Genomic DNA, 22,416 nt, shown 5'->3' with positions numbered 1-22,416 from the left:
CTTCTTCTTCTTCTTCTTCTTCTTCTTTCTCTTTCACTTCTCAAATTTCATTCACCAGGAAGCACCAGGTAAACCCTAATTAGCTTGATTGATTTTATATGAATTGTCTTCTAATATATGTATATATGTTTTACAATTAGGTTTTAATATGTTTAAATTTTGTTTGATTTTCATTCTTCTATGTTTTTGGTAGAATATCCAGATTAGGTCTAATTAAATCCCCTGATTTCTTAATGATTCAACTTCCAAGATAATAATAATAATTATAATAATAATAATAATAATAATAGTTAAATAATTAGCAAAATGGAATAAAGTTTACATTTTTATGAAACAACTTAGGGCTGTAAGCGGACCGAACCGGAGAGACCTTGTCCATGTTCGTCCGTTAAGCTTTTTCCGGTTTAAGAGCACTCCACCGAATGAAATTTCGTGTTCATGTCCGTCCATTAAGGAATTGAGTTTGTTTGTGCCCGTTCATTAGTTTGTAAACGGACACTAATGGACAAACGGATGGTCGGACACCAACGGACAAAGCTACCTCAAGAAAATGTTTCCAGGCTATTGAACTCCTCTTTCTTTTCTTTTTGTTGAACGATTCCTCTTCATTATTCGCTGCATGTGCTTGTTCTGAACCAGCAGTTGCAGCATGTACAGCCTCATTGGGTTCAAATCTCCATGGTTAGCTTCAATTATAACAGCATCTAGATCATTTACCGGATGGACATAAACAAACCGGACGTTACCGAACGTTCACGGACACTATTGAACGAACGCGGCCTCTGTCCAGGTTTGTCTGTTAATCTTAACGAACAAAATTTTTGTGTTCATGTCTGGTTCGTTTATTAAACGGACGAACATAAACGAACTTCCCGCCAAACAGACGTCCGGTTAGCTTACAGCCCTAGAAACAAGTATATATGGTTAGTGAAATGGAATAAAGAGTTAGTTTTACCCTCAGATAACCAGTAATTGACTAATTATATTTGAAATGCTCGGTTGGTTTTCACTGATAATTTACCACCAGGGCCCTCTGTTTTTATAGTGGCTTTGTGGTAAACGACATCAAGGCGTTGTGTGCTTAAAGATTGACGATGGTAATCAAGTGAATATGCTCGGTTCTGATGATGAATTTGGAACTCCAGTTCCAACCCAAGCCCAAACCGTTGTGGAAGGGTCCAGTGCGGTTCTTGTTTCAGAATATAAACCTTCCCCTGATGTTGATTACCTACAGGTTTGTGTTATCTTTTGTCTATTGTTAATATAGCTAGCAAAAATGTAGGTAAAATAAGTAATTGGTTAAAACTTTTTTTACATGCTGAAACCAGTTCGGGTTGGTTGACCCGGAACAAACTTTGACCAGAAATTGTTTTTATGAGCAGTCGAGACCACTCATGCCGTTGGGTGATATGACTGATTTTACATTTAGCTAGTTTTTATTTTACATGTTTGACCTAGGAGTGTGCTTGAAACCGAAATAATCAATCCATAACTGAAATAACTGAACCCAACCAAAACATAAAACCAAACCGTCGGTTTTGCTTGGGCTCAGTTATTGACCTACAACCACATCTTTTGACCTCATAATTTGAAAATAATGATAATTATTCCAAAATAAAATGTCAAGATGCTGTCATTAGCCTCATGGGGCATATTTTTATTTTTGTTCAAAATCAATTCTATTTATCAAACCTTTATTGTTGAATATTAGGATTGAGTTTGCATTTTTATTTTCTGATTATTTTAATTACCTCTCAGGAGTTACTAGCAATTCAGCAACAAGGGCCACGAAATATTGGATTTTTTGGGACACGAAATATGGGATTCATGCATCAAGAGCTCATTGAGATTCTTAGTTATGCTATGGTCATAACGGTATGTGGTGTCTGTATGTGTGTGTTAGCAAATGTCAAGCAGTCAAGATGGGCTTGGTTGAATTGACTGAACCACAATATTGTAAATTTGTTTAAAAAAATGCATTAATTTATCTTTTAAAAACAGTACGGTTATAATAATAGCCTATCAACCCATTTGGCCATTCTCTTTTTGAAAAAAATTATGATATGGCCCAGTAAGGTAAAAGATAGCAGGATCATATTAAAAAGCGGGCCCCTTCGTGTTTTATGTGGCAGACGTGAAATGATGTTTGTTTTCTGTTACAGAAAAATCACATATATACATCAGGAGCTTCTGGAACTAATGCTGCTGTAATTAGAGGTGCACTAAGAGCTGAGATGCCTGAATTGCTTACTGTTATATTACCTCAAAGTTTAAAAAAACAACCTCCAGAGAGCCAAGAGTTACTCTCAAAAGTAAGACTTCATTTCACCTGCCACATCAGCATTTTTTTTGGTATTTTTCAAATCATTTTTTTGGAAGTTGACTCTGTGCAAAAGTAAATTCTTATCTACTTATGGTGAAAACGTAGATTATTTGAGTTTAAACGGCAAATGTTACAGTTTCTCTCTGTTGAATATATGCAGGTAAAGAATGTGATTGAAAAACCTCACAATGATCATCTCCCATTGATTGAAGCCAGCAGGTTTGTAAATCTTTTTAAACAAGCCACTTTTTTTCTTTGTCTTAATTCTTTTTAATGTACGGCATGATTGGATTGTTTAATCCAGTTATCTTATTATTGTCACGTATTACTGAGATTCTCAAACTTGTTGGTGTCAGTTGTCAAATAATTAGTTTTGAAGAAACAACTTCATAGTTCATACTAGTTGCTACAAAACTAAATTGGCCTAATCACCCGTATTTAATCTAGTTTGAGAAAGTTTTACTTCGTCACATTAGACCTCTCCTTGATTCACGCCAGTGCCTCGTCTGCATTAAAATTTTCAATATACATATATTGTTAGAAACTCAAAAAGGCCGATTACTTGGTCCCATTGGTTAGCAGTGTATTGGTGGGACTCGTGAGTTCCCATAGCCGGTTTTCATGGTCTTTAAAACAAAAGAATTTTATCACGGGTCATGTTTAACAACCATTATGGGATAATCTTGAAATGAGGTTTACTTGTTGCAGGCTATGTAACATGGATATCATATCTCAAGTGCAGCAAGTCATATGTTTTGCTTTCCACGACAGCCGATTGCTTATGGAAACATGCCAAGAAGCAAAGAATCTTAGGAAGATTGTAACCCTGTTTTACCTAGATTGAGTGTTTTTGTGTACACATCATATGCAGCAGCACATTACTCATTTCTGCTGGTCTTTTCTTTTCAATCATTATAGAGAAGTCAGCCCCTTTGCGTTTGGATCACTAAAAGCAAAGGTTGTTTATTGTTATTGTTATTATTTATTTGTAGTTGTTTTTAGACAAATAAAACAATTTGAAAGGTGTAGGGGATATAGTTGTGTGATGTATATTCTTGCCCATATGCGCATGTAATTTCATTAAGCATGTATATGCATCGTTAATCGAAAAACTGAACGGAAACATTTTGGAAAAAAAAAACTTGTAAGATAGACGGTTTTAAACTTTTTGATAATCAACTTAAATACAATGCTACCCATCCATAAACGAGCCACCATAAGTTAACTGAAACATAAATTTAAATCATTTGAAACTTTTGATTTTGCTTTTGCTTATGTGGTAAAACCAAACCAATGCATTGTGTGGTTTTCTTTACCTTGGACAATGTTTTATTTTCTTCTTTTGTAGCCTTACTCCATGATAACCGGCTTACATTCTTCAAACATTTCTACAATAATCCAATAGTAGGAGGTGCTATCCGTTAGTATCCGACCGTCGTGATGGTTCATATTTGAATGAATTATACACAAAACAAGATTATAAGTTGGTTTATAAGAATTTAGTGATCATTCTACATATTTATAAATGGCACCTCCTCACAAACACAACACTTGTATCAAGTCAAAAAGGAGATTCAAGAGTAGAGTTCGTTTATGTGTCAAATTGTCAATGTTCAAGTTACATATTAGGGGGCATCCATTTATAGACTGCATGTAACAATTTTTTACGTGTCATGAAAATAATCAGGTTTTGAGTTGACATATCTAATCCGTTGAGTCGTGTTTGAGTTGACATGTTTAATTAAACAAATCATGTTGCTTTTTATTACATCAACAACGTTTTATGTTATCTGCATTACTAAACTGTAAAAAGTAGCTTACGCAGTTACGCACCACTTGATGCTAGCGCCACTTTACTATTATCATTATTTTTTTTTTTTGGTAAAACTTTGTTCATTTTATTGAATTTTTTTTTATGTTATCATTATTAGTATTTTCCGGTTTATTGAATTTTATGTTATCATTATTAGTATTTTTATATGGTTGTTGAGTTGACATATTTTCCACACGAAATTAAAATGATTAGGTTTTGAGTTGACATATCTAACTTGTTAAATATAGGTGCACAAACCACTATTTTAGAAACCGGAACCGGGTATGAACCAGTTCTGGGTATGATGAACAAAAGTCAAAACCGGGTCGGGTAGGAACCCGTTCCAGGTATTAATTTGACCTAGTTTTCCAGGTTATTTTCTGGTTTCAGGCAGGGAAGGGTTTGGTTTTTGTCCTGATATTTCCTGTTCCGGAGAGAAATTCTATACCAGGTCGTACTCGCGGGTCGGGTACGGGTAGGAACTGGTCCAGATCGGGTCTGGAACCGGGTATTTTGTACACCTCCAACGTTTAGTGGTGTGTGAGTTGACTTTTTTAATTAAACAAATCATGTTCGGGTTGACAGGTTTAACCCGTTTATTAACAACCCATCAATCTAATTAAGACGTTTACAATCAATCAATCATGCCCAGTAAAATCCCACCGACAGCAAAGCTATAAGTAGGGTCTGGGGAGGGTGGGATGTAGGCACACCGTACCTCTATCCAAAGGAATAAAGAGGTGGCTTCCAGAGAGACCCTCGGCTCTAAGTAGATGTGTATGAAGCAAAATAAAGGAAATCAAAGTTTAACAGTTATATAAAAACTACTACTAATTATAATAATATTAATAATAAGATCACAGTTTAACAGCTATATAAAAGCTAATAATAATTATAATAATAATAATATATGTAAGGGAAATACCATTATGGTATGTGACCTAAAAAAGTTAAGTCTAAGCCCTAAGGTATTCAATTCTCTCTAAAAATCCTTAACTTTAATTCTACTTCTCCACGAATTCCTATCCTCAACCATGTCCTCGGAGAGGTTTAGGTCTATCAAATCATGCCTAATCCTCTCATCCCAAGTCAATTTCGGTCGTCCTCTACCCCTCCTCCCCTCTATAGTAATGTTTTCTACGGATCTAACAGGATTCGTCGTCTGTCTTCTCTTTACATGTCCAAACCATCTCAATCTCCACTCTCTTATCTTGTCTGCTATGTTCGCCACCCCTAATCTCTCGCGAAACACAACGTTTCTTATTCGGTCTAGCCTTGTGTGCCCACACATCCAACGTAGCATTCTCATTTCTGCTACCTCCATCTTCCGCACTTGTGCCTTCTTGATGGCCCAACAATCTGTTCCATATAGCATTGCAGATCTAACTGCCACCCTATAGCATTTTCCCTTTAGTTTAATCGGGAAACTCTTGTCGCACAATATACCTGTGGCTGCTTTCCATCTACACCATCCTACCTGAACTCGGTGGGTCACATCACTGTCTAATTCCCCATCGCTCTATACAAATGATCCTAAATACTTGAACTTCGTTACCTGCGGGACCACCTGCCCTTCAATTGTGATCTGTGCGTCTTCATTGTCGTTTATCCCACCAAAATCACAGTGGAGGTACTCCGTCTTAGATCGGCTAATCTTTAAACCTTTTGTCTCTAAGGTTGTTCGCCACTCCTCAAACCTCATGTTTAGATCTTGTTTTTTCTCAGCAAGTAACACAATATCGTCTGCGAACATCATGCACCACGGGAGAGTCCCCTGAATCGACTTTGACAACTCATCCAAGACTACTGCAAAAAGAAACGGGCTCAACGCTGACCCCTGGTGAAGACCTACCTCTACAGGAAAGAAATCAGTATCCCCCACTGGCGCACGGATGTAACACCCCGACCGATGGCGGATTATACATCGGGACGCCACGTATTGTTTCATTACTCGTGACACTATTTGGGTGTCAATATTTAATAAATACATTTTCATTGCGCACGCGCAGAACACAAATCGTAAAGTAACATAAATCATATCATAACTCAAAATATTCAAATAACATAATTTGTCTTGTTACATTTTAATCTAGGTCCAAAGAAAAAGAAAACATCCTACGTGTCCTTGAGATTCCCAAAAGCAGCTACAGCAAACCTGAACATGTGTTAAAATAAAACGTCAACACTTGCGTGTCGGTGAGAAATCAAGTTTAATAGATATAAATAGATAATAACCAACACTGCGCGCAACATGTGCATAACTGGGGTTTAACATAGGGTGTAATCAGATTGTGATCAAGCCTAAATAGATCATAGCTCATAGTTCAATCCGTGCTCCCAATTGAGCACAAAAACGAATAACCATACGTGCATGTGTAAACAAAACAAGAAAACCGTAAACGATAGGTCTCCCGTGTTCATCTAATGGATCCATGAAAACTTCGGAATAGGCCGAACAAAGCGGTTAATGATTCACACATACAAATAAACAGCCAAGTAAACGTCCATAACACATGGGGTTTTGCGCACATAAATTTCATAAACAAGTTTAAGACTCAAGTTGTACGAACACATGAACATCCCAAAACGTTAAAAATAAAAGGGGATTAAGTACGAGATTACTCACTTGTAAAAGGTGCGATGAAAGATAATGCAAGAACCAACTTTTAAACAAGCACAAGTTAACCTATAAATAAGAGTTTATTGGTTTAACGATTGGTTTTTATGCCTTGAATATATGTAAGTTACTTAAACAAATTATATAAAAAAAAAGAATTTATATTCTAATTATTTACCGAGATCTAGGCAGAACAGAAGAGAAAACGGAGGCAAAGAGAGGGGTGGCGGCTGAGGAATTAGGGCAGAGAGCAAAGGAAGAGAGATTTGGGGAGTGTTTAAGTGTAGTGTGTGTAGTGTTAATAAACAAGAAAATAGCTTAATTTATAGGAAAACCCAAGGGAACACAATCCCTTAAAAAGGGGAAAAGATCTTATCAAATCAAGCAAAAGCACAAGAAAACAAAAGCAAAAGATATTAAAAGATACGCCGGCAGCTGCAGGGGATGGGGAAAAGGCTGACAGATTACAGGACAAAGCATGGGAGGTGTCAGATAAAGCACTGTTCAAGACATGCAAAAGAAGATTTCAAAAGATTATGTCAGTCACTTTTTCTGTCAACCAATAGGATTGGTGCGCATGCTGCGCCGAAAGTGGCCTTTCGGACAGATGTCGGAACTGACCTACAGTGCTCATACAAAAGATAAGATATTTCAAAAGCATACAGGCTGACTCAAACTGAAGAAAAGACTTAAGGTCTAGCGCGAGAACACTCGAGCGCGCGCGAGGGCGAAGGCAGACAGAGAACAATCCTTAGCGCGCCGCGGGAAGAACTACCATCCTTAGCGCGTCGCGGGAAGAACTACAATTCTTAGCGCGCCGCGGGAAGAACTATAATCCTTAGCGCGTCGCGGGAAGAACTATCATTCTTAGCGCGCTGCGGGAACAGTTCGCCTCGCGTATCACAGGAACAGATGGTCTTCGAGCAGGCTTCCTTGTAAGGAGTCTGGCGCGTGGAGCTGCGCAGACATCCTTAGGCGGGAAGAACCAAAGGTCAAGCAAAGAGTTAAGAGAAAGGGTTTCAGGGCTTAAGGGTTAAGCAAATGGGCGGGACGGCGACAAGAGAGAAAGGGGCGGGACGGCGACAAGAGAGAAAAAGGGAGGCGGGACGGCGGAGAGAAGGAAGAAAGGGACGGGTCGGCGGAAAAGAAATTATTATTATTAGTAAGTAATATAAAAATATATATATATATATATATATATATATATATATATATATAAGATTTATTTAATGTTAAATTTACAAAGATTAATAATCAAATTTAAAATCATAAAAAGAATCGGATTCGAAAACGGGTACCTGGGTCGGGTCGGATAGGGCAGTTGTCACAACGGACACTTGTTTCACTCCTGGTATACATATCCATAATTATCTCTATGTATTTCCTGGGCACTCTTCTACCCTCCAAGCACTCCCAGAGCACCTGTGTGGCACACTGTCGTAGGCCTTTTCTAGGTCAATAAACACCATATGTAGATCACGCTTCTTCTCCCTATACTTTTCCATTAATCTTCTTATAAGGAGTATTGCCTCTGTGGTGGAACGCCCCGGCATGAAGCCAAATTGGTTGACCGTAACCTGAGTTTCTCGTCTAAGTCTAACCTCAATCACTCTTTCCCATAGCTTCATAGTATGACTTAGTAGTTTGATTCCTCGGTAGTTACCACAACATTGGGCGTCTCCTTTGTTCTTATAGATAAGAACTACAACGCTGCTCCTCCACTGGTCTGGCATCTTACCTGATTTGAGAATACCATTGAACAGAGTAGTTAACCACATGACTCCTTCCTCACCCAGACACTTCCACACCTCGATGGGTATGTTGTCTGGGCCAACCGCCTTAGACCTTCCCATCCTCCTAAGTGCATCCTTCACCTCTTCTCGTGTGATCCGTCGGCAGTAGCAGTTATTCGATTGTTGTCGTTGAAAGTTTGTGTTGTCATGTTCTTCTTGGTAAGCTCTCCCATTGTTAAAAAGATTGTGGAAGTAGGTTTGCCATCTTAGCTTGATGTCCTGCTCCTTGACCAGTACATGCCCATCTGTATCCTTTATGAACTTCACCGGTCCTAGATCTTGCCTTCTACGCTCCCTGGCTTTGGCAATCTTAAACATAGCATGTTCCCCCTCTTTTGTTTCTAGACTTTCATACATCCGTTTAAAGGCCGCCTTCTTTGCTTCCGCCACTGCCTTCTTCGCCTCTATCTTGGCCGTTTTGTAGTTGTCCCTCAATTCCACTCGCTCCTCCTCATTCGTGCACCTCATTAGCTCCCTAAAACATCCTTGTTTGTCCCTTATCTTGTCTTGCACTGCGTCATTCCACCACCAAGACTCCTTATGCCCACTTGTCTTTCCTGTTGTAACCCCGAGAGTCTCCTTTGCTACTTGGATGATCTTTGTCTCCATAGCTTCCCATATATGAGTTGAGTCCCCATTTAGTCGAGCCCGCGTATGCAGTATGAGTTTATCCTTAAACAGTAGGAGATTTTCGTCCTTCAAATTTCCCCATCGAATTCTCGGTGTACCTTTTTTCTCTCGAACAGTCAGCTTATTTCTGAAGGCTATATCTGTCACTAGTAATCGATGTTGAGTCACAACTGCCTCCCCAGGTATGACTTTGCAGTCCTTCCACCAACGTCGGTCTCCTTGCCTCATCAAAAGGTAGTCAATTTGCGTGTCGCGTCCGCCACTGCTAAAAGTGATTAAATGAGAATCTTGTTTCCTAAAATAAGAATTTATAATACCTAGGTCATGTGCCACCGCAAACTCTAGAAGATCTGTTCCGGTCTCATTCCTATCACCAAAACCGAAATCCCCATGTACGGCTTGAAAACCATCGTTAGCCTTACCAATGTGTCCATTAAAATCACCTCCTATGCAAATCCTCTCCCCCCTAGGTATGCCCCTTACCACTGCGTCTAGGCAATCCCAAAATTCTCTATTTTCCTGATCCCCTAGGCCTACATGAGGCGCGTGGGCGGAGACTACTGCCACTACTTCCTCTCCTAGTACTAATTTCAACAACATAATCCTGTCATTATGTCTTATCACCTCCACCACACTAGTGTGTATTTCCTTAGCCACTAGAAACCCCACTCCATTTCTAGCTCCATCAGACCCCTAGTACCACAACTTATACCCATTACACTCAGCCCCTCTATGTCCTTTCCACTTAGTCTCCTGGAGGCATGCTATCTGAACCCTACGTCTTTTAAGCACATCTACCAATTCTAGCAACTTACCATTTAATGTTCCTACATTCCAAGAAGCCAAACGCAATATACGCTCCCTATCTTTACTCTTTCCTACACCCCTCGTTTCAGGACATGGTCTCAAGTAATAGTCATGATTCCTACGCTCTATGGTTGCAGCTAATCACACAAACACAAGCAATAGAACACCAAATCAATAATAATAATAATAATAGTAACAGAAACTAATAATAATAATAATAATAATAATAATAATAATAATAGTGTGTAGCAATAATAATAATAATCAAGGGATCTTAAAATGAAAATAAACTCCAAAGATCCGGATCACGTATGTTCTAATGATGATAATAATAATAATAATAATAATAATAATAATAGTGAGAAAGGAACAAGTATACCGTGAAGATGATGAAGGCAGATACAGCTCAACGGCAGCCAGGTTACAAGAAGCTCACTCTTTTGCTTTGGGACCCCCAACGGCAGCAAAAATAATAATAATTGCGCACACAATAATAATAATAATAATAATAATAATACCAACAATGATAATAATAATAATAATAATAATAATAATACCCACAATAATAATAATAATAATAATAATGCTACAAGTTACAGATCTGGTTTATTCAATATTAACAAAAAAACGAAAATTAATAAAAAAATCTTAATTAAACGGATTTTCGGAGAAAACAATAAAAAAATAAATTAAAAGATCAATAATAAAACTGTTTAAAAAATCTAAAATTGGCTGCAAAATGGGTGTATGTACACTGTACAGTATGTGAAATTTTGTCTACAATCAAAGTGGTTTTAGGGGGAAAACGAAAATCAAACCTTTCTAATATGGAGGAGCACAACGGTGGAGAAGAGTGACGGTGGTGGAGCACGGTGGTGGAGGAGAGTGACGGTGGTGGAGCACGGCGACGGAGGATGGTGGTGAAGGAGAGTGACGGGTGATGGAGCACGGCGGCGACGGAGGATGACGGTGGAGGCGGATCTTGTAGCAGATCGCTTGAAAGTCAATGTCCACACAGATGGTGGTTCGAAGGTGGCGGCTGGTAGGTTCCGGCTGTGCGAAGGTGAGTAGTGGTGGTGCGGCTAGCGGTGGTGTGGTTGTGAGAGTGTTGCGAGGGGTGGTGGTGCGACTGGTGGCGTAGAAGGGTGGTGCGACAGGTGGCGACTAGGAGATGGTGGTGGAGGTGTGAGATGGTGGCGGTTGTGCGAAGGTGGTGGTGGTGCGGCTGGTGGACAGGGAGGAATGTGGGTTTGGGGGCCAGGGTTTGAGGGGTGGACAGGTGTAAGACGTTTACAACTTGATTGTTAATTGCCAACGATTGAAGAAACTTGGACTTGTTATTTTTGTTGGGACACATTCAAATAAATGGTTTAAACGAATTTTAAGTGTAGGGGATTGTATTGATAATTTCAACACAAAAACTATATTTATACGAAACATGTTTACAAAGAAAGCGAAAATAACGGACAGTTAGAGACCGTAGTCCGTACGTGTGGCCACATTCTTCGTCTTCATTCCTACGCCCACAATCATCGATCTCACCATTCTGTTTCTGTTTCACTTTCTGATTTTCATTTCATCAATTAATTAATTCCTCTAATGTAAATATCATCCATTCATATTCAAATGCATCACGTATAGAATCCTCTTATTACATTAGTGAATCATTTCCAATATTTGGATAATGAGTCGACGGGGGTTTGATGACGCTGACGCTGAGTCCGCCCTAGCCATCTCTCCGCCACCGTCAACCTCCGGCAACCGCGATTCCAGTTCCCAACAACTCCACACCAATTTCAAACGCCACCATGACCACCACCGCCTACACAGCCTCGACGACTCCACCATCTCCTCCGCCATGGACGGTTTTCACGATCCCGACTACCACGAAGACCGTCCTTTCCACCCTTACGCCGTCGACGACTCCCAAATTCAACAATATTACTTCCACGATCACAACAACGACGATAATAATAATAATAATAATAATAATAATAATAATAATAATATTAGTGACTACGACAACAATATCAATAATAATAATATTAATAATAATAACAACGACGATCCGTCAGATGATTATGACGACCAGCATCCACTACCAGAATTCACCGCTACAGGCAACACAGGCTTCTTCAAAGCACCGTCACGGTCAGCCGTACACCCAGGCCGGCCAACGGCATTGGAGCTCCGGCCGCATCCGTTACGTGAGACGCAAGTAGGCCGTTTCATCCGTACAATCGCATGCACCGAGACTCAGTTATGGGCGGGTCAGGAGTCCGGTGTTAGGTTTTGGAATTTTAGTGATGCGTTTGAACCTGGGTTGGGGATTGGGGGTAGGGCTAGACGTGGCGATGAGGATGCGGCGCCTTTTTACGAGAGTGTGAATACGCCGCCCACGACGTGTTTGATGATTGACTCCGGGTGTAAGTTGGTGTGGAGTGGGCATAAGGATGGGAAGATTAGGTCGTGGAAGATGGATCAGGAGATTAAAGATGATGCTCCGTTTAAAGAAGGGCTTGCGTTTCAGGCGTATAACCGTGGGGCCGTGCTTTCCATGGTGACGTCGCCGTATGGTAAGTTGGTAGCTTAAATGTACGTATAAATTATAAAGTATAGTAATCCAGATAACATAAAACGTGGCTGATGTCAATAGCTAGACACAAATATTAGTTATGATAATGGTAAACTAATACTAGCATAAAGTAGTGAGTAAACTACTTTATACTGATAGTAATCCGGATAACATAAAGTGTTATATTCAAACACCACCCCCATGGTGTGTTAACAACTCTATACGGTCCATATAGGGGCTATACGAGTCGTATAGCCCTCACATGATTAACTAATATATGGATGACAACTTTTCGAGTCTATACGGGTCGTATAGCCGTCACATGATTAACTAATATATGGATGACAGCTTTTCGAGTCTATACGGGTCGTATAGCCCTTATCCGAGCCATATAGGCTTCAAAAGCCTGACACTCTCCATCACAAAAGAACAAAATTTTACACCTATACGGCTCGCATAGGCCCATATGGTGTGCTAATAACTTATATGGTGTGGGAATAACCTATGCCTAACATAAAATGTGGTTAGCAACAAACAAACCAAAGTACTAATAATTCTTCAATTATATGTAATGTTCGAACCGTACTTTGATGATTTAGGAGTGTATGCATTCGGGTTTTCAACGTTATTAACTTAGGTAGTTGAAGGCGCAAAGCGTTTAAAAAACAAGCGATGCGCAGGTTGTAAATATAACATTTTTAGAGGTTTTAGACATGTTTTAGGTTGATTTAGGACTAGTTTAGGCTGTTTTAGGTGGGTTTCAGACCACTTTTAGTTAGGGGTGTGAATTTCTTACACGACAGGATCTAACACGAAAGTCACAAGTTTAAGTTTACTGTGAAGCTGTTTGGGTTAGTTTTGGGTCGAAATCGCAAACGTGTTAGCTAAACGGATCTTGTTCGTGTCAACCCGGCAGGTTCGTGGGCTGACTAAGTTTATTTGGTTGGGTATTTTATGACAAAGTTTAAAACTTACAAGAGAAATCGATGTAACGTTTTTTAATTAAAATGTAATTGTTTTATACTAGAAAGGTTACCCGTGCGTTGCGGCGTGGTCATTTATTTTCGGGTTAGTTTGATAAAAAAAAAAAGATGACTTACACTTATATACACGTACAACAATGCCATTATGCTTGTGTTTGTCTATCTTCTATGTTAAATCTAATTCTTACATGAATATGTTAACATTTTGGTGTTGTTAATAATCTCTTATTACTTAAGAAACTCTATTTTAAATATTTTGGTGTTGTTAATAATATCTATCTGCCACTCTATTTTAAATAAATATATATTAAGATCAATAAAAAAACAACGAAATATTTATATGAGACGCACGACAAAATTAATACACAAAGTTAGAATTATATTTATGATCTTCTAGTAAATATATACTTTAAAGTATGTTGAAAGAGTATGAATTTTATCGAAAAAATGGTTCAATTAATTTTTGTGTTATCTGTAACATATGTAAGTAAATCAAACATTCCCATATATGATATATTCTATGTCATCCTCAGACGGGAAAGTATGAAACTATGAATTTCTCATATATTCACTTCAGTGGATGCATTTAACATTCTACATCATCCTCCTACAGGGATCATTTATGGTCCGGTGTCTTATGGTGGCAGGGATCGTTAATGGTCCGGTGTCTTGTCAACTTTCGATGCCGATCATTTATGGTCCGGTGCCTTGTCACCTTTATCGTTTATGGTCCGATGTCTTGTCACCTTTTGATGCCGATTCATCAACCGTCACGACCATCACTCCAGATTATGTACACCCGGCCACCATCTTCTACCACCCGGCCATCATCTTCTACCGTGATTGTAAGTGAATGCAAATACGTTATCGGTGGTGTGGTGGGGTGGGGTGCGGAAGAATGGAAGATGATGGCATGTTGGCGTGATCATCTCGCATTATGTTCACAAATGTAACGAATGATATGTGGATGTATTTATAGGTTTGGAGGGGGTAGCGGTTATTGAATTTTACGGTTAAAAGGTTTAAAGGACACGACGGTTTCTTGAAAGTTAAAAGACGCCAAACTATGTTTTAGGAAGCGTGCCTTTTCATATGTTGCGGTTATAAAAAATGAAGAAAAGGAAAGACATATTTCTGTTCAATGGGTTAATTTAATAATAGTTATATTATATGTAAAGTGAAAGTGAAATTAGGTTGGCTTAATAAAAAAACATGCATCAATTAAAACCATACGGCATCATTTTTATGTGTATATTATAGTTATTTTTTTCCATCCAATTCTAAATGTATTGTACTTTTTTTTATTGTAAGATAAGATTGTAATTTTAAAGAATTAATATGTGAATAAAAATCAAGTTAAAACTTAAAAGGGTTGTTTTTGTGTCAACCAGCAGATATTTATGATGTTAGAGTTAGGTTAATGATTCAAGCCCATTTGTTTGAATTGTGCAGGTGATATATGGGCAGGGTTTGAGAATGGAGTGATAAAGGTGTGGCCATGGGAATCAGTTGAAAAATCACTGGCTTTATCTCCCGAAGAACGCCACATGGCAGCTTTGCTAGTCGAGCGGTCAGGTATTGACCTTAAAAGCCAAGTGACTACCAATGGTGTTTGTAGCATACCTTCTTCGGATGTCAAGTATTTGTTGTCCGATAATGTGACCTCTAAAATATGGGCAGCTAGTTCTCTATCTTTCTCATTGTGGTATGATATGATCTTCACTATTTCCCTAGAAAAATGATTTATTTTTACGTATATATTTATGGTGATGATTGTACATGACATAAATGATAATAACAACAATAATAATAATGATAATATAACAAGTTGGAGTGTTTTGACAAAATTCTGATTTCTTTGAATTCCTGTTGCAAAATGAGACAAGTCAAATGGACTTGTAATCTGCAGAGATTGAAATGGTTTCTAACTGATACTAATAACAAAAGAATTTACATGAGTATATCCGTGGGTCATGATATAGGTACACCATCTTTAAAGTGTACACCAACTTGTCTGTCACATCATACAGTTGTATGTCAAATCAACTTTGGTGTGCATAATCTTTCACATCATTCGGGTCATATGATGTTAGACGACCCGGTATAATCTCTAATCAACTGTGAATCTGTGATGTACAAAACCTGTTACATCATGCATGCCATATAATGGGGTGAAAAATGGTTGAACAAGCCACATGACTTTGTCAACCACATGATCATACAGGTAACGGGCCGTATGATTTGCCACTCATACAACCCATATGACCATTTTTTTTCCTGTCATGCAGTATTACATGACATCTAACATGGCTAAAGTCTTTCAAATTAGGCTTTTAAACAAGACGGTAATTAGGTAGTTTTATTTTACTATTTGATAGTCAGTGCAGCTAGTGTGAAACCAATTAGTTAACCCAACAAGCAAAACCAGAATATAGTTATCCAAATATTAAAAACTGATTATTGCAACTGCAGGGACGCACGTACATGTGAACTTTTGAAAGTATACAACGTAGACGGACAAATTGAGAACCGAGTTGATGCATGCTCAGAAAAAGATCAACCACCAGAAGAAGAAGGAAGTGTAAAATCCGGTTCAAAATCCAAAAAAGATAAACAAGGTGGTTTCTTACAAAGATCACGCAACGCAATAATAGGAGCTGCAGATGCAGTTAGAAGAGTTGCAACAAAGGGCACGGGTGCATTTGCAGCAGAAGATGCCAAAAAAACAGAAGCCCTTTTAGTCGCTTATGACAGAACCATTTGGACCGGGTGTTCAAACGGTTTATTGGTCCAATGGGACGCTAATGGGACCCGTTTACGTGATTTTCACCACCATCATTGTGCTGTTCTTTGTTTTTGTACTAACGGGTCACGAATATGGGTCGGGTATGTTAGTGGCATGGTCCAAGTGATTGATCTTGAGGGGAATTTGATTGCGGGTTGGATTGCACATAACGGGCCTGTGATAAAAATGGTAGTTGGGAACGGGTCGGTTTTTAGTTTGGCTACTCATGGTGGTATACGCGGGTGGTATATTTCATCTCCCGGGTCTATTGATAATATTTTGAGACCGGAATTATCGAAAAGAGATGATATGTATAATGTTGAAACGGTTAGGCTTATGGTTGGTACATGGAATGTGGGTCAAGGAAAACCGTCTCCTGAAGCACTTATTTCTTGGGTCGGGTCACAAGCTTCTGATCTTGATATCATGGTTGTCGGGTTGCAAGAGGTCGAAATGGGGGCGGGGTTTCTTGCTATGTCTGCTGCTAAAGAAACTGTAAGATCTTTTAATCTCTAAAAATGTGACAAACTATCTTTGTTTTTACTGCCCTTAAAAGTTTCAAACTTTGTTTTAACTTTAAAATGTTTCAGTAGTTTTGATTAAAGCTAATTCATAAAGGTTATCTTTTGTGGGTGAACTCAAAGATGGGTTACCTACAAATAACTCAACATATATGTGCTTGAAGTGCTAAACGGGTCGTGTTCGCGTGTCTAACCCGATACGAACTCGAAAATTGTGTCAAATATACGAACCCAAACACAACATTAGTATTCTCAGGTTGACACAAGCACGACTAGTTTAACCCAATTCTTTTTTCTTTTTTATTTTTTCGCATATTAATAGTTTTGAATTACATCTTTACGACAAATAATGCAAATGCATATAAAACAATTACAATTATAATTATAAAATCTTATATCAATTTGAATTCTAGTTTTTTTTATTTTAGCATAAAATACCAAACTAACGAATTTCGTGTTAGGTTCATGTCATGTCAGAAATTCACACCCTTTGAAGAGTCTATATAGCATTTATATCTTAATTTGTATCTTGGTTGTAACTTGTAAGTCATGTGAACCCTTTTTTTGCACTCATTGGTATCATGTTGAATGCAGATAGGTGTCGAAGGAAGTACTAATGGTCAGTGGTGGCAAGATGCCATAGGAATAGCTATAGGTGAAGGATCTACTTTTGAACGTGTAGGATCTAGGCAGCTCGCAGGCCTACTTATAGCCATCTGGTATTTACTTTCACAAACACAGATTCATACAAACTAATCTGAAAGTAAACAAACTTCTTTTAGGCCAACTTTTAACTTCGTATGTTGCTGCATTATGCTAATGTGCATTTTCAGGGTACGAAAGAGTCTTAGAACACACGTAGGGGATCTTGATGTTGGAGCAGTTGCTTGTGGCTTGGGTCGTACGTTTGGTAATAAGGTAAGCATGCTTGTTCACTAAAGCGTCTTATTTTTCATTTTAGGTTGTAGTTTTGACTCATTTACTTAGGAAAGGATTGATTCAGATTGTTTTATCTCTAACGGGCAAAAAAGTCAAAGGATTCGGCTCAAATTGGTTGAAAATCACCCATACTGTATTTTAATTAGTTATTCAGTTAAGTTCATTTTTCCTCCATGTGGTTTGGCCAAAATTGCCACTTTAATCCAAAAGTTTATCTCTTGCCTTGGAGACATTGCGGTTTGCATGTTTTTTGCCATTTCAGTCTAGATGACTAACGCCGTCCACCTTTTCTGTTAATTTTTTTACAAATGATGAAAATAACCTTATTACATTAATTCATAAAATAATAAAAATTAAAAGAAATATCTATAGATAACTTTTTTGCAAAAGGCTAAAATACTCTTAAAGTTTGCAGAAAAAGTGGATGGTGATGTTCATCTGGACTGAAATGGCAAAAATGCAAACCACAATGTCTCCCAGACAAGAATTAAACTTGTGTATTAAAGTGATTATAAAATACTAATTTTTAGAAAAAAGTGTTTCAAGCCAACCTGACATGTTTGACCGGTACCAAAATACTTTGGCCCATTATCCAGCCTGCGGAAAATGCCTTTTGCCACCTCTACAATTCATGTACAAAAATCTTGACATAAATAGTCATACTATGTACAACTATAAATATATGTTTCTTTGCTCTTCATAGATTTGTTATTATCATTTGCATAGAATGCAACAGATGCTACAGCTAATGATCATGGTTATCTACTTTTGAGCAGGGAGGTGTAGGGTTGAGATTAAGAGTTTATGACAGAATAATATGCTTTGTCAACTGCCACCTGGCTGCGCATTTGGAAGCAGTGAACCGCCGGAATGCTGACTTCAACCACATTTACAGAAACATCACATTCGGGCGATCAATCAATAACGCATCTGGTATGGCGCGATACCTGTTTTTGTGTTGCTCTCTTGCCTTGCTCACATATTTATTTTGGGTGCTTTATTCTTCCTATGGCTTGTTATGGTTATGGTTGCTCCTCATTCTTTCAGTTAGTGTCTCTTCAACTGCCCAAATGCCCCGTCCTGCTACTGTAAGTATATCTGTGCATAGAGTGAAGTTCAAAATTCAAATACAGAATGAGTTTTGCCTAAAAAATTAGCATTGTGAGCCTTTAATCAAACTAATTTAGTAGTTAAGAACTTAAGATTGATTTTAAAGTTATTTATGCTTGAGACCATATATGATATATCTATCTGTGTGCATAGAGAGATTCAATCTTGTTTTGCATAAAAACTGTAGGAAGCATGGTTATGATTGATTTTAATTTATGCTTGAGAGGAGCAAAACAGGAAATTTAAACATATGACTTTTTTTTCATTAAATACTAGCTCCATCAAATTTTTTAAACTCAAATAACTATCATATACTTTATTAGTTAAAAAGAAAATTTATACCATAAAATCAAGAGTTGTCTTCACCGATAGAGCAAGTAACGTTCACCAATTTTTTAAAAATTCAGTTAAATTTTATATACTTTATTAAACAAGGTATATCATAAAATCAAGAACTTTTCTCTCTTTAAAATAAGTATAATATTGCTAAATAATATTTTTTTAAAATGGAACTTTTCTAAGAATATATAATACATGCGCGAAAACAGCATAGTTGAATGTTAAACAACCAATTATAATTGGTAAACCGACGCAGTTATAAATGGATGCCAATACCCCTCCCACTACATGTTTTAGACTAAAACTCACTTTGTATGGAACCTCTGTCTGTGTGCATATGTATGTGTAAACTGTAAGCTATTAGTGTGTTTTGAGATATGGAATTTTTTTTCAATGTCAGCAGCCTGTTGCTATCAATCCTGATGAAGGGAAGCCAGATCTAGCAGAAGCTGACATGGTTATCTTTTGTGGGGACTTCAACTACCGTCTTTTTGGAATAACTTATGATGAAGCCCGTGACTTTGTTTCGCAAAGGAGTTTTGATTGGCTGAGACAAAAGGACCAGCTACGGGCTGAAATGAAAGCCGGGAGAGTTTTCCAAGGAATGAGAGAAGCCTTGATCAGATTTCCTCCAACTTACAAGTTCGAAAGAGGGAAACCAGGCTTAGGAGGTAATATAAATGAACGTAAACGAATGAACTTAAACTAACAAACATAAATGAACATAAACTTACTGACATAAAAGAACACACAAGACATGTGTTTATGTCCGTTTGTTTAACTAAATGGACAAAGTTTTTGGTTCATGTTCTTTTATTAAATTAATGAATATAAACGAACTTACTGCCGAACTGTTCATTAAACGTTCAGTTTGTTTACAAGCCTAGTCAAAACAGCTTAGCTTGCCCTAAATAATTATAAGCACAATAGTGCCAAAAATGATTACAAAAGTAATATTATTTCAATAATAAACGAATTTTTTGAATTATTTAAGAAGTAATATGAAATACACTTTAGACTACTTTCGAGTTTCGACCCATTAGCCCGTTTTGTTGTTTTCTTCTTAGTTCTTGTAAAAGAGACTGGAATAATAATCACTTAAATTGCCACCTTTGATGAAAACCAGTGATCCTTTTTATTTTTTCAGGATATGATTCTGGGGAGAAAAAACGTATACCTGCATGGTGTGACAGAATATTATATAGAGACAATCGTTCGTCACCAACATCCGAATGCAGTTTAGCATGCCCAGTTACAGCTTCAGTTTGGCTGTAGGTCTCTTTGGGTAACTTCCTTTATTTTTTAACCCCGTCTTATTTTATAAAATCATATTTCTTTGTAATAACATCTACAGGTATGAAGCTTGTATGGATGTAGTAGAGAGTGATCACAAACCCGTTCGCTGCAAGCTTAAACTCCAAGTTGCCCATGTTGATAGATCATTAAGAAGACAAGAATTCGGGAAAATTTTCATGTCAAATGAAAAAATAAAAGCCATACGCGAAGAATTACGTAATGTTCCGGAAGTTTTGCTTAGTACTGACAAGATAGTGCTTGAAACTCAAGAAACGTGTTGTTTAACGGTCACCAACAAAAGCAACCAAGAAGACATTATTTTTCAAATTTTATGTGAAGGCCTGTCTGCTGTCACCGAAGGTGAAGAACCCGAGTATCGACACAGAGGTTCATTTGGTTTTCCTAGGTGGATTCAGGTAATAAACTAAGCAGCAGCAGGCGTTGTCTGTTTTTCTAGATTTTTTTTTCAAGATTTGGGAATTGACACTAGAGGTTGAGTTGGGGATATTAACAGGTTGTGTGTGCGGGTTGGCGTGGCGACCCTGACATGAAACCAAAAGTTTTACACAAACCCGAAAACCGTTTGAACCCAAACGCGAAAGGTGTATTTGCAAGTTGGCATGAACAACGCCCGCTTGACCCGGAAAAAAATGTATTTTTTTTACATACAGAATTTTAAAGTTTTATGTTTAAAATTAAAAATTTTGGCATAACAAATACCCAAATAGTTTAATTTATTATATAAGACACATTTTCTAAAACTAAAAACAAAATAAATGAGTTAAATGGATCAACCCGCCAATCCTCCGGGTTGACATGAATACAACCCGTTTAGCTAAACGTGTTCACGGGTTTGACTTGAAACTGACTCAACCCTGTTTAGATTCAAACCAAACCAGCGAAACCGTGCCCGGTTCAAAATACGATGTGGGTCAAACCGGCATTATATAGAGAAAAATACGATGTGGGTCAAAACTATTTTATATGATTTAGGACAGTTGTAAGCTAATGAATACAAGAGAGACGAGTTTTGACCCGTTGCATTTTCAGATAACTTATTTTTCATACCTCTTTTAGTAATTATATCTGTTTGGCCGACTATCAGAAGAACGCAACAACTTGAATTGGCCCGTTTACATAAAATGAGTGAAATTGTGATGTAGGTGACCCCTGCTGTTGGCATAATAAAACCAGGAACCACAGCAGAAATCTCAATACACCATGATGACACACATACCTCAGAAGACGAGGGGGGCCCGCAATGGCGCTCTGAAGACACGCGTGACCAGTTAGCTATCTTATCAGTAGTAACTAGAGGCAGCAAATCAACTGCAACAAGAAGTAAGCAGTGTCATGTACACTACCGTTATTCTGCCAAGTGTCCAGTGCAGCGTCAACCGTCAACAAAAAGTCTCGGTTCTAAGAAACAACAGAGCTCAAATCATCGGGCTTCTGCTAAGCTTGATGATCATCATCGAAGTAGACATGAATCTTGAATAATTAGCTAGTACAGAATGGAAAACTAGACAAGAATCTGCTGCTGCTTGGCTTTTTTGATGTAAATACTACATGCTGATGCAGTGCTAGATTCCAAGATCCTTTGTGGTGTTAAGTTTTGTGCAATAGATAGGTTAATGGTAATTTTTTTGTTGAATTAACTGATTCTATGATTATGTAGTGCAATCATGCAAAAAAAAAGATTTTGGCTTGCATGAGATGTAAGCCTGAAAAATGGGCGGGTATGTGGTGGTAGCACAGAAGAAAAAGGTACAAAGTGGGCGGTATGTGGTGGTGGCGGTGGCTATGGCAGCCGGTATCTGGTGGTGGTGGCGGTTATTATGGTGATTGGTAGTCGTGGTCGTGAGTGGTAGAGGTGCACTAGTTC

General features: G+C 38.0%; 2 protein-coding genes across 2 annotated transcripts; both read left to right on the top strand.

Annotated features, from left to right (window-relative positions):
• LOC143528999 (uncharacterized) lies at positions 1 to 3,720 on the top strand. The gene is made up of 6 exons (XM_077024889.1): positions 1 to 68; positions 1,046 to 1,234; positions 1,759 to 1,875; positions 2,163 to 2,312; positions 2,484 to 2,542; positions 3,032 to 3,720. Exons 2-6 carry the CDS (start codon positions 1,112 to 1,114, stop codon positions 3,165 to 3,167), a joined length of 585 nt encoding a protein of 194 aa, XP_076881004.1. The 5' UTR covers positions 1 to 68; positions 1,046 to 1,111; the 3' UTR covers positions 3,168 to 3,720.
• Positions 3,721 to 11,667: 7,947 nt separating this feature from the next.
• Positions 11,668 to 22,104, top strand: LOC143529024 (type I inositol polyphosphate 5-phosphatase 13-like). The gene is made up of 10 exons (XM_077024914.1): positions 11,668 to 12,559; positions 14,994 to 15,246; positions 16,014 to 16,821; positions 17,442 to 17,566; positions 17,681 to 17,765; positions 18,563 to 18,874; positions 19,639 to 19,906; positions 20,383 to 20,506; positions 20,590 to 20,947; positions 21,695 to 22,104. The coding sequence occupies exons 1-10, from the start codon at positions 11,668 to 11,670 to the stop codon at positions 22,025 to 22,027; spliced, it is 3,558 nt and encodes a 1,185-aa protein (XP_076881029.1). The 3' UTR covers positions 22,028 to 22,104.
• The last annotated feature ends 312 nt before the right edge of the window (positions 22,105 to 22,416 follow it).

Source organism: Bidens hawaiensis, unplaced genomic scaffold (genome assembly GCF_021521415.1).
Source record: "Bidens hawaiensis isolate Kalapana, Puna unplaced genomic scaffold, B.hawaiensis_p1.1 tig00008407_1, whole genome shotgun sequence".
Lineage (NCBI taxonomy): Eukaryota > Viridiplantae > Streptophyta > Magnoliopsida > Asterales > Asteraceae > Bidens > Bidens hawaiensis.
Note: the sequence above shows the minus strand (reverse complement) of the source record. Positions and strands in the feature narration are given on the sequence as shown.

Bases quoted from the DNA above. Each gene is read 5' to 3' on its own strand.
- LOC143528999 (XM_077024889.1), top strand. From the start codon at position 1,112: ATGCTCGGTTCTGATGATGAATTTGGAACTCCAGTTCCAACCCAAGCC. The intron at 1,235-1,758 runs GTTTGTGTTATC...ATTACCTCTCAG, and splicing joins CTGATGTTGATTACCTACAG to GAGTTACTAGCAATTCAGCA. The intron at 2,313-2,483 runs GTAAGACTTCAT...GAATATATGCAG, and splicing joins GCCAAGAGTTACTCTCAAAA to GTAAAGAATGTGATTGAAAA.
- LOC143529024 (XM_077024914.1), top strand. From the start codon at position 11,668: ATGAGTCGACGGGGGTTTGATGACGCTGACGCTGAGTCCGCCCTAGCC. The intron at 15,247-16,013 runs GTATGATATGAT...TTGCAACTGCAG, and splicing joins TCTCTATCTTTCTCATTGTG to GGACGCACGTACATGTGAAC. The intron at 17,567-17,680 runs GTATTTACTTTC...GTGCATTTTCAG, and splicing joins GGCCTACTTATAGCCATCTG to GGTACGAAAGAGTCTTAGAA.